The sequence below is a fragment of the Argopecten irradians genome, chromosome 15 (assembly GCF_041381155.1).
Source record: "Argopecten irradians isolate NY chromosome 15, Ai_NY, whole genome shotgun sequence".
NCBI lineage: Eukaryota > Metazoa > Mollusca > Bivalvia > Pectinida > Pectinidae > Argopecten > Argopecten irradians.
In genome coordinates, this window is record NC_091148.1 from 866,228 (window position 1) to 879,779 (window position 13,552).

Below are 13,552 nucleotides of genomic sequence, written 5' to 3' on the forward strand. Positions count from 1 at the left end.
ATGTTTGGCCAGGCGATTGGGTGTCGTAGATCGTGAGTTCGAGGCCAGGATACGGCAGCAGTCCACAAAATTGTCATGCTTTGTTAAATTGTGTTTCGTTGATATCAGCATACAGGCGCGGATCCAAGGGGGGGGGGGGGGGCGGACCCGGCGTACGCCCCCCCTAAAATAGGAGAGAGAAAAAAAAGAAAAAGGAAAAAGAAGGGAAAAGAAAGAGGGGAAGGAAGGAAAAGAAGGAAGAAAGAAAAAAAAGAGGGAGAAAGGGAAAAAATTAAGGAATTAGATATAGAGTGGGAATTAGACAGAAAGCTCCATATCCTACCTTTACCGTTTGATGTTATCATTTTAAAATCTAAATGTATTCGACTTTGTGGTACATACATGCATGAACATACTTGTATCCAGGCGCAATGGAATAATTATATATTTTTTTTCGTGTAAGTTAAGGTTTTATCTCCATCGCTTAAAAGGTACAATGTAAATCCCTTCAAGTATTTACTTTTTCAAAAACAAAAAAAAACAAAAACCGATAAAATCCCAATATATTAGATAATTTATTGTCATTAATATTCAATATTGACAGGTTATATCTCGATATCCTTAGCAATAAAAGAAAATGGGGAGGGGGTGGGTGGAAGGAATTGTAGCTGGCCATGAGTCTTCGTTGGTTGACTATATGTCATGCCCTTCGTTTTCCAGGTTGTAAATGATATATTACACATTTTTGAATCAGCATTAAAGTCCTGTATTAAATCCTACTATCAATTCACAAATGTGTGCGTACTTTCAAAACGCCAGTTACAAGATCACTACTGACGCCGAATGCTTCTAGAAGCCTTTTTATGTTTGTAAAGAAAAAAGTGGAATGCGACAGAGAATGAGAGCTTCTAGGGTCTAGGTGCACCCCATGGCCAGATGCCTTCCTTTTTTGTTTCAATAAAAACATATCTTAATGATAATGTTATAAGATAGGCAAACGATGTTAAAAAATTAATGCACATGACAAAAGGCTCCCTATTAGAAAACAGGATGATAGCAATGGTTCCTGGCACCGTATGGCCATAGACAAGACCACTAGCCTTCTTTTCTTTCATTGTCCAATACACGAATTATGAAGATTGTGTAAGTTAGGGAAAATGAATTATCTAATCTGACAGATAATGTATAAAAGTAAAAGCTTATATCGTTAAAAAAGTTCACATACACTTTCATTAGTCCTATAAAAACCTTCGATAGGCGACCCCTAGCTGCAATATTGTAGCTCAAAAGACTTTTAGACTGAAAATGATCTCTTCTTTAGAGCTACAATTGTTCCCTATTACTTCAAAACCTTCAAAAAAGTATGAAAAATTGTGCCCGAGTGATTTTCGGAGGCAGTGCTCCACTACGATACATAGGGACCAATTCGTACCCGGCCTAAAGACATAGTAGGCCGGGTACGTATATTCGTTATAGGCGGCCCCCAGACCCCCATCCTTTTCTTTGCTTCGTGCCTCTATGAATAGATATTCAGATTTTAGGCAGTGCAATTCTGTAACTTTGTATTCAAAATATGACATTAGACATCAAAATAATAAACGAACATTTTTACATGGCTTCAATTATTTTTTGGAAAAAGTATACATTTATTCGAGGGCTTCTAGGGGCCTAGGCGGCCCCCAGACCCCCGCCCTTCTTCGCTTTATGTCCATATAAATATTAAGATTTTGATATTGCAATTCTGTAAGTAAAAAATAAATAAATCAAAACTTCAAATAAAAAAATATGACACTTGACACGAAAACCATAAATAAACATCCTTAAATGGCTTCAATTATTTTCTGGAAAATGTGTTCATGAAATCCTCAGAATGCAGGATTTTGCACCATTTATTCGAGAGCTTCTGGGGGCCTAGGCGGCCCCCAGACCCCTCGCCTGATTTGCTTTGTCCCACGCCCCCTCTAACCTCAAAACCTAAATCCGCCCCTGGCATATATACATGTATGTATGTACATGTACATGGTAGATGGGATATGAAACATGCATATAAGCTTTAAACTTACAAAACCTTTTAATACATAATAATTATAATAATTATTACATTTAATATATTTACATTACTTGAATTGTTTATCTGTATTATATATCATAATGTTCGGAGACATATGTTCTTGTGCCTGATACTTTTGTGTTAACGATAAAATATATTTAAAGTAAAGTTATATGAAAACTCGTGTCACAGTTTCTTACATATACCAAGGACGTATATGAGAAGTATGTATGCATGTATACTTCTAAATCATAGACCAACATACATTGTATAAAAATTTAAGCAATGGCTACATAAAAGAATAGAAGATTATTTACTATATTAAAATAGCTTTATAAAATAGTTTTTATTAACTACTTTGAGGAAAAATACACTGATGGAGAATGTAAGACAGAAAAAATACATTTGGTAATTAAAAAAAAAATAATATGAGCTTGTCTTTCTACAGACATCTTCGATACTCCTGAGGTTCAGATCACATACGATCTCTTCACCCCTGTACTATCTCATAGTAAATTGAAGGAAGCTCAGAGAAGAAAATCTGAACCAATCACAGGCCAGCAAAAATTCCTTTGAAGACTACACTACAACAGAGAGAGAGCGACGCCCAACTTCAAAGCAACACAGTCCACCAACAGTGTATCGGTATACAGCTCTTTTGATGTGCACCAAAGGACTAAATTACCTGTTCTATTCTGTTGCCTACAGATTTACTATGAGATAGTCTAGGGTGTAGAGATTGTTAGTGATCGGAACCCCTGGAGTATCGAGGATAATCTACAGAACGATTGTAATCATCAACTTTTGTCATGAAATTCAACAAGCAATGATTTCTGGCACACTTGTCAGGCTCATTTTGGAATTTACCATTATTAACACATTCATCATCACCTTCTGAAATTTAATTAAAAAAACAAAATGTTTATTTTCATAACGCGGATCATCTTATGTTTCCTGCCGTCGTCCTAAATACCTGGCGTTAGTTGAATCGCTGGACCAGACGGCAAAACAGCGAAATGAATCTTCACTGTCAACATAGATTACGGAGAGGATATTGCATTTATTTGGTGTTGTAATATCATTTTAGACAATCATTAGACATTTTCTTTTGTTCCTGTTGTTTTTAACTTTTTTTCCGTTTCGGAAAAGAATTTGGCCTTTAAACCAGAAACATATGTCAGGTGTGCAGACGATACAAAAACTCAAATCTATCACAGTTACTTCCCTTTGTTCCCTTGATTTGACGGGGGACTATCACAAGCATTTTGACGTACCGGATTATAGCAATGCAATTCATTCATCAGTTAAAAAAATAGATGTGTATGTTTTCGGAGATTGAAACCAGTATATCCGTTCTTTTTGATATTTTTAGCTTAAAGTAAGATTAGAAGCTCAAACTTTTCGATGGTGGCATTGGTGTAAATTATGTAACTTCTGCATCTGAAAATAAATACTAAATCGCCTGCTGCTTTTTTTGGTGGAGTAAAACTAACATTCGTCGGCAGTGGGGCATCTTTAAACATGTAGAGTAGTAATAAATGAAAAAATATGGTGGTTAAATCAGAAATTGGAAACTCGTATGAACAATCTCTTTGCTGACGACAGAGGATAGTTATACATGGTTAAAGCTCACTTTAATGATATATCAGTGTATGTGAATCTTGGCCTAGCTAGACAATCCTCATAGGCGGTTACCCACGCAATCCGGTTGCTGTTTGGAACGCACGTACATGTAACTTATATTCTTCGCTAGCTACTGTTGTAGCGGAAAAGATATCACATTCTGTCTGACTTTTAGACAGAAGGTGATATCTTTTCGGCTACAACATTAGCTAATTCTTCGCCAACTGCTTGCAGGTATATTAACATGTTATTTTGTAATTTTACATGTATATGATATATTTGTATTTGCAAACATAATCTTTAAAGATTGATTAAACAAAACAAAAACAAAAACAAAAATTGTCACAAAATTGAAAATCTAATAATTGCTTAGTAGACAATCAAGGGCGATAACTCTTACAACCTTACAGATAATACAGAGTGAAAGTTAAAGATATACAATGCACGCGAAATATTCTGGTAATATTTATATAATTAGCCAAAAATTAAAAAAAAAAAAAAAGAAAAAAAAAAGACTAATACGAATACTCGTTGTACCTGATGGATTCAAAATGGTAATTTTTTTTCATTTTCACATTTTTAAAACTACAATATATATATTCCAGTTGAACTTGATTAGCTCGAAGTACCATTACTATTTTTGTTTGGCCTGACTAAACTTTTCTTAGCGCATAGGATAATTATAATTTTTACTGTGGTTCTTCGACCATTCCTATAATCTTGGATGTCGAAAATACATAGATACAACCTCACTTATCATTGCTAACAAAGCTTGGAAAAACAAAGTTTTTTTTTTATACAAGAAAACACAATACGAATATACCGCAGTCTCCCAAAACACACACCTGTTCACATTTGATGTTCGCATCCAAAGACAACATCTTCACTGTCACCCACCACGTCCGCGATATCAATGCTGCCAAGCCTGTAGCCTATGTAGATACTCTGATTTGCTGATTGTCTGCTGTAGTCATTCGGGTGTAACATTTCTTGCGAATTTGGATGAATTCATGAATGTAGCGAAATTAAATCCCCCCGAATATTAGCAAATATATAGTATTTTGACTCATGCGCATTGTATGTCTCTGTCATAAACTACATCCTGTGTTATATCAATGCGTACATCGCTATAGCAAGACGGTTCTCTGACGGCAAGAATCCCGTCATGGGCCGTAACTGCATGAAGTTTCATGATGTCTTTGAATTGGTTTTACCTGTATTCTCGTAGTGTTCCAATTCGTTCGTGTCTTTGCCCGCACTCTTACTATGGCTGCCAGAGTAAAACGGTTGCCCAATTAAAAATTATTCAACATCTTGAATGGCGACTTTAGCGGTCCCGTTGGTCTCGTCTTCATGCTGTTAATTTTGTGGTACCACTGATGTCATTATACGAGCCATGACCTGCCTCAAAGAAGTTCCAGGTTGCGATTACTTCGTGACAGACAATGATGCGTATTGAAGAACCATATAGAAAATGTGTTGATTTGACGGGCTATCGATTTCCTATATTTTGGGGATCAATTTTCTTACCAAATGACCCAAACGGCTCTTGTAGCATCTGCAAGTTCATCAGAGAAGACAAAACTACAATGTTGTAAAACACCACTAGTGTCTTTTGATATACAACGATCGGATACAACGTAATAACAAGTGTCTGATACCAATACACACTTTGTACTTCAGCAAAAGATTTAAAACACAATTTTCAGAAAACTTCATTTGAACAAGCATTCAGTGGTCGCGTCTCTTTGAGCTGCCATATTTTGTTGATGTTTGTCTGTTATTTGTTTTACACTGATTTCAAAATGGCGATGGATTTATGCTTTTCGAACTTTGCTTCGAATACACTCATCCTTTTAACGTTTTTGTCGGCTTTGACACGTTTCTTAACTTTTAATGCAATAACTTTGTCGTATGGTATGTGATACACCAGGCTTTTTGATGTATATATTGTAGTTAGTCCGTTAATACTCGTGTCTGCTTCTGTCCTCCATCGTCACATTTGTTGCGTCCCACTTACCAGGTAACGTTGCGCTATTGTCTTCTCGGTTGAGGAACTCAGAAGCGTTTGTCTTAATTTCACTTTATGAGCACTAGCTCTTAAGGTTAATGCAGGACGGCCTCCATGTTTGCAATGGTTTGCTGTGGTATCTTCGTATGGTGTCTCTTTGTGAATAATGAAATTATAATGTTTTCTCCCTCAAAAATGCCTTCAAACACACCAAAAAACACAGATCCGGTCACATTATACTGACAACGGGCAAACCAGTCGTCCCACTTCCTTATATAAAGATTACGACCGAGCGTCTCGTCCTGGGTCGAGTTTCATTAGCATTTCTAACTTTAAGGAAATTCTTAATTGAAAATTCTCCATAGGAAAGCATTACAGCAATTGAGGAAAAAACTTCAACTAAGGAGCATTCGTTAAAATCTGCAATATTTTCCTATCGACAATTTTAAGTTAAGGGATTCCTTAAAGTTAAGGAATGTTCACGAAATTGTACCCACGAGACAGAAACCAGTGTCTTCCTCAAAGGGACGAGCGCTCATATGACCAACTCAATGCCAAAAGTGATGTGGTGTCAGGGGCGACGTTAGGAAGAAAGGTAGATTAGATATTTAGTTCATCGTTAACGTTGTGGGGCTGCGGTTGATTGCACAACGCTATACAATTCAATTAATTTTATTCCGAATGCAAAGAGTATATAGGATTACAATAAACATACAGATGACAACATATTAAATGTGTGCAAGATGGCAGAGAACACAGCCAATGTAATACAACACAATATGTTATACATTACAAAAAGCATGTGTTAATGATTCTGCCATGAAACAAAATATGTGTTAATTACAGTTAATTTACAATTGCAGTTTTCAAACTACATTAATTAATAGCATAGAGAAGACAATGGGTACACGTAATGAGAAATCCTGTGTGCAATTTGCTACGATAAAGCTGTGTTTAATACAATGTTTTACATATGTATACAGATATACTGCTTAACTATTTAATAGTAACTTTCTTCTTTCTAGCCGTTGCCTGAATTAAATATTTACCATAATTTTTCTGAAAGTTTTTACATTGGTACTACAAAATAATTCGATCATTTTGAAAATAGACGGTCGATGATAATGTTACGGTTTTAAATATTTTACTCTTAAATCTAAATACCTTTGACATAATAAAATAAAATGGGCTTCATCTTCAACCTCATGGCTATCACAAAAAAGTCCACAACCTCTGTGGTCTAGAGATACCGATGTATCTACCAGTTTCAACGTTCAAAGAATGGGGACATAATCTGTACTTGGATATTATTCGTTTTATTTTGAAAGTTAATGGTTTAATAATGAGATAATCCTGTATAATACGCTTATCAACATCAATGTTTATATATAATGCAGTTTGAAGAACTTTCTAAACTAGTTCTCATTTCTTGAATACAAATGTCATGTAAACGTTGTTTATACAACAATAAAAATATTTTTCATATGGAACGCTTTGTGCATACCATATATCACCAAAACCAAATGAATATAAATCGTTTTTCAAATGACATACCCTCTTGTCTTTGCAATTAGGCTTTTTAATATTAAGTTAAATTAATTCATCATAAAAAGCGCTCAATATGCAGTTTTCAGCCTTCCATAAATGAAGCCAATTTTTAACAATACAAATCTTTCTCGTTAAAAACGAAAACGTCCCAATTCAAAATAAATCATGGAATTGTTAACATATATTTTAGCACCCAATATCGACTCTAAAACCATCAATTGCAGTTTTTCAATTACGCTACACAGGCATAATGCCTTCAGGTAAATTCAGGTAAATTTCAGGTCTGGATTTTTTCATGTCAAATTGACCTGAACATATATAGCCTGTGTAATCGTAATGTAGCATAGGGCAATCAATCGTGGGTCGTGGGACGTTTGTGTAGTTACAAAGATAAGTTCTCAAATTTAGTCGCCTTTTTCAACCAAAGGCCCTATCTGTAGAAAGGTCAAAGGTCCCCTCATGGAATATTGTAGGATACGTATACGGAGTGAGGACACTAATCTGTAATTCAATCTGACTGATATTATTTATTTTACATGATTATCAACTCTTATTGACATAACATGCTTGTCCCTTTTGCTGGACATGCGAATATGGTTATTGAGAGAGAGAGAGAGAGAGAGAGAGAGAGAGAGAGAGAGAGAGAGAGAGAGAGAGAGAGAGAGAGAGAGAGAGAGAGAGAGACAGACAGACAGACAGACAGACAGAGAGAGGGAAACATCACTGTATGATAGCTACATCCGAGGCTTTCCAAGTGTCCCGTCATAATTAACCGAGGTGTTCCGAACATAAATAAATACATCAAAAGATACCATATCAGCTAAGGGGGCTAATCATAGCACATTAGGTGATAAAAGGTGTAGATAATACCGGGAAGTTAATTATATAAGTATGACCCAATGTTAGGTCTGCTCGGTGTACTTGTGTATATGCAAGTTTTGCATTTATTTGATCATTGTCTTTCTATGGCATCTATGGTCTATATAGATGCCAGAGCTTTGCAAACAATCTTCATAATGCCCGCTAGCGCATTATGAGACGATGGTCTGTAAAGCTCTGTCAGATGACAAAGGACGATAGTTTAATACGTATATTTACATTATTAACTCATTTTTGGGGTCTTACATTAACATTTTTTAAGTTAGACAAGGAAAAATGTTTATCAATAACGATTTAATCGACAAGATTGAACAGTTTGTTTGTTTGATTATTTTAACGCCCTATTAAGAGCTATGGTCATGTAAGGACGGCCTCCCATGTATGCGATGTGTTGCGTGTATGTTGTGCGAGGTGCGTGTTTTGGGAGACTGCGGTATATTCATGTTGTGTCTTCTTGTATAGTGGAACTATTGCCCTTTTTATAGTGCTATAACACTGAAGCATGCCGCCGAAGACACCAAGCAACACACCACACCCGGTCACATTATATTGACAACGGGCTAAGCAGGAGCAGAAACTACCACTTTTATAGTTTTTGGTGTGTCTCGGCCAGGGGACATAACCCAGAGCCTTCCTCACAGGGACGAACGATCAACTCAAGGCCAAAAGTGAGGTGATGTCAAGGGAGACGTTAGGAAGAATATAGTAAGGTAGGAAGAAAGAAAAGATAAGATCCTAAATTTAGTCGCCTTTTACGATCATGCAATAGGGGCAGCAGGTACAATTCTAACGCCCTACCTGCAGGGCAGAGAGATGGAACAGTCATTTTGACAATGATCAGGTGACGTAACCATGTCAACATAAGTGACGTCATAATGGTAACGTTTTGGGTGTCACCATAGACTTCACATTGCTTTGGTTAGTTTATGTAGTAGAAGTTGCATGTGAATGTAGATATAAGGTCATAAATTAATATCGTCTATTTAAAGCTGACAATGCAAGTTAGAAAGCATGTATTTGAAATTAAGAATGTACGTAAAGAAAAAATGAATAAAAATCCTTCACACACACACCTCCCCCCTTTAATGGTCAGACTGAAGGTAAGGAGTGGTCAGACTGGATAAGACTTGAGTTCCCTGTGAAAATCCGTGTGGTTCTGCTCAGTCGGACAAATGTCAAGTGAGCAACATGGGCGAATGCGCTACTTCTTAAGATATGCTACTAAAAATAAAGTCCCCACCATGGAATCAACGATCTTAGGTTAGATACAGTTTGCTTAAACATTCATAGGAAACCAAGGGAATGTCTTCAAAGAAAATGAACTGAAAATGTACAAAAACATATTGATGAACTAAGAATTTGCATTTGCCTACCTTTTTATCTATTTGACCCAGGGTTCATTTGATGGGATGATTTTGCATAAAGTAGAGGCTCGCGTCTAATTTATCTTATCAGTCGCTTTATCAGTGTAGATGTAGGTTTCATGCAAGATGGAGAGATGTACGTGGACACTGGCTACTTTACTAGTCATTCTTGTGACCACTTCGGCAAAAGACTGCAGTGGACCACCCACAAACGCATGGGTGGGCGGAGAGAAACAGGAAGGTGGATGTCAAGTACGTGTATTTACATAGAACATTATTTTTCATTGTGCACAGCAAACGATTAACATAATTATGTACATTTAAGCAAGTATGTGAAATGGACTGACACTCACTTGGCAGTTATGAGATAATGAATGTCAACTGGTCAATTGTTAGATGGTATGTCAAGTTACGATCTATGATGTCCTCTTCAATGTTTTACGCTTGATATCAATTTCTTTGGACCATCTCAATCAATTTATCTTTTAAAAAATAAACATGTCAGCATTATCAAGGACTGGACATATATTACAAAAGCTGTTTCCGTGATCGTCACATAGTATCATTCATCAAAAAATCTATTCTTCAACATAACCTGATCATGAATTACAATTTAAATGATTTTCGTCCTTACATTCTAAAACTATTTCATCTTCCTAAGGCCTCCATAGATATTGGTTTCTGCATTTTAGTTCGTCTCTGAATGTCACACATCGCTGATTGTTTTTTAATTGCTTATTCTTTCCTTCGATGATCGCAGGACCACATGATGTAGATCTGTTGATATCCTGCACGCGAGTTACAGTATAATATAATGAATACCTAACCTATAAGTCATTGGAAATATCCAGGCAGATGGTTCTGCTGGGTGTTTTCCTTTAGAAGTTCCAAAGCGCACAATGCTGGTCGAGTATTATATTTCTGCTTCTAATTAGCACTCAGCACAACGGGAGTGGGATGACTGGTTCGTCCATCGTTAGCAAAATGTGGCCGGATGGGGATAGTTGCTTTTTGTCTTCAGCAGCATCCACTATACAGTCTCCCACAACATACAATCGCACTTCATACACACTACACACCACATACATGGGAGGCCGTCCTTACATGACCGTGGCTGTTAATAGGACGTTATTTTAATCAAACTATCAAACAAACAAAGAAACGATTATTATGCTGTTGCTAAACAATTAAAATACTAATTTAAATTAAAACTTACACTTAGATCCTTCCTCGTAAGAAAGGATGAGTGATTGTTATGTATACAATTTGCTTTCGTTTTTTTTTCTCTCTCAATAATCTTTGTTTTTGTACAGAAATTTACACTTGTTATTTTTTTTAATGCATACTAATTCTATTTAATTTCTATGCCTTTCATTGTAATACTTGTATATTATTTGCGACAAATATAGAGAATAAAAAAAAAATGAAAGAGAAAAAGAACCTTCCGCGATGATATCGAGTTCGATGAGGCCTTATCATTGATATCTGCTCTTTGTTGTACAGGCTGACTTCCCAACATGTGGCTACACCTTGCGGCCAGTGACGGACGTATTTGGAGCTGAAGTACTCAACATAAACCTATCTTCTCTTGATGCAAGCTGTGCAAGCGCCCTTCGTCAGGAAGCATATATGTACAAATTCTTGTTGTTTCGAGACCAAGATCTAAGCTGGCAGGACCAAATCAGATTTACAGAACTCTTAGGCACGCCATTTGTAGAGACTTCTGCTGTTAACCGGAAGTTTCATCCAAAGGTACCAGACGCTCGACTTGGTTATTTCTCAAATGACCCCAGTGAGGGTTTGCAAGGTCAAGGCACAGAAGGATGGCACGTAGACGGAAATATCGTCGCTATTCCACATGATTTTACAGTTATATACTGTGTCAATGCAAGTAAAAATGGCCCTACCTTGGTCGCACCATTAAAACAGATAGTCGATATGTTCAATACAGAGGAAAGAGCATTTCTAGATACGATCTATTTCGTAAGTGGACATAACTCAAGTGTTGTGAATCCCTTGATATACAAACACCCAAATAGAAATGAAGACACAATCATGTTAGCCCTGGGAATACTATCGGGAAATTACATTCAAAAACTAGAAAATGGAGAGGAGAAAGTTTTATCCAAAGACGAGACGCAGTATATTCAGGATATTCTTGAAACAAAAATCCTGGGATCTAATTTGATTTATACACATCAATATAGGTCTAGAGACCTACTTCTTCTTAACAACCCTTCAGTTGCTCACATCGCTGGTCCGGGGTCACAAAGTGCAGTGGAAATATCAGGTCTTCGTTTGATGCATCGGTCTACTGTCCGCGGGACGAAAGATCCAAGTAAACAAACATCTGTTCATTACGAATGCGATAATTTTGCCCCATTTGAAGATGGGTATTGCATATTTTCATTGAAAGACTCTGTGTTTTACCCGAGATACGGGATCTTCGATGCGAGAGATGTTGCCAGGCAACGATGCAAGGGAGTTAACTCTAATGCTGATTTAGCGGTTATTTGGAATGAAAATTGGTCTGGCGTTGTCAAGAGAATCATCGAACGCACCGGAGTTCCGCACTGGACAAATGGAACAAACCCACGTGATGAGGTTGTGTTTTGGGGAGAAACTCAGAGCGATTACACGAACTGGAATGTAGAACAGCCCAATGACCACGACGGGCCTGAGGAATGTGTAGTAATTGGACCCTTAGGAGAATGGTACGATCTCCCATGTGCACCAAAAACCAAGAAAGGGTCCGACCCCGGACCCGTGATCACGTGGTCTGACGGGATTAGACGGAAGTACAATGTATTCCCGCTTTGTGGGGTTCAGAAAGATTATGTTTGAACTCGATTTTATAAAATAACAATATAGTCTGCAGATGAATAGCAACATACATTATCGGAATCAACCAGTGTTTATTAATTACGGATCTTTGTTGATGTAAATATGGCGTAGAATTATTATATACTCTATCAGGGTAGTATGACACCATATTGACTGAATCAGAGGAAATTTATTTTTTTATCAGTTTGCTATAAAAACTGTACCTGATAATAAAGACGGCCATAGGACACCACCCTGAGGAACTGCAGAACAAGGTCAGTTCACAAACTCAATATCGACGCTACAATAGTAATATTGATTTTTGATTGTTTCTAAAAATCGACTCATGGAGTCAATACCTTATTATTATCGACCTATATTATGTTTTAGCTAATAAGAATAGTGGAAATCCAGAGCACACCTAAACTCAACTGCTATTTTTCAACGTATATTGCAATTAAAAATTCGAACACACAAAATTAGTAACAAGCATTGTATCCTTTCTGATTTTGGAATAAATACTTCGACTGTAAATTACATTTCGCAAACGTAACAATATATACTCCTGTTATATGCACTACAAGAAACTTAAAACAAAAAGATAGAAAACAAGCGAGAAATTACTTCAGTCCACTGCTGTAGGACAAAAAATAAAGATTTGTGGGAAAAAAAGACTCAAACCTATAAGTTTTACAATTTTAATTGCACTGCTTACATTTGTATAAATTACGACGCCTCCACTAATTCAATATTTGGGTAACGTGATCCACAGCAGTCATTTTCAAGATAAAATGAACCAATGCCTGTCATATTTTAAAATTCAAATCCGGTCATTAACTGGTAGCAGTCAATTGCAATATGTTATCCAATAGCAAGGACAAGAGCTTTATTGGCTATTGGCGAAAAAGCATGACTTTGAACAGCTGCATTTTCCCCTGAAACATTTAGAATATTTCTGCATATTAATTTGTCGAATAAAAACAGTTCAGCATATTCAATTCAATTCATTTTATTCGACATGAAAACCGAGTATAGGATTACAATAAACATACATATAACAACATATTACATATGTACAAGATGGCGGAGAACACAATACAACACAAAGTATGATATACATTACAAAAAAAAAAGAAAAACAAGAAACAAAACAATATGTATCGTATAATAAGTTCAAACTTCAAACTTTATTAGTCTCTTTACAAAATACATTGTGTAGAGAAACATATTTACAACAGTCAAGAAATGCAACATAGAAGGAGGACAAATTATATG

The 13,552-nt window shown here is 36.4% G+C and overlaps 1 protein-coding gene across 1 annotated transcript; it reads left to right on the forward strand.

Moving 5' to 3' along the window:
* The first annotated feature begins 9,558 nt into the window (after positions 1–9,558).
* On the forward strand, positions 9,559–13,270 carry LOC138309246 ((S)-phenoxypropionate/alpha-ketoglutarate-dioxygenase-like). The gene is made up of 2 exons (XM_069250399.1): positions 9,559–9,706; positions 10,958–13,270. Exons 1-2 carry the CDS (start codon positions 9,581–9,583, stop codon positions 12,296–12,298), a joined length of 1,467 nt encoding a protein of 488 aa, XP_069106500.1. The 5' UTR covers positions 9,559–9,580; the 3' UTR covers positions 12,299–13,270.
* Positions 13,271–13,552: the final 282 nt, after the last annotated feature.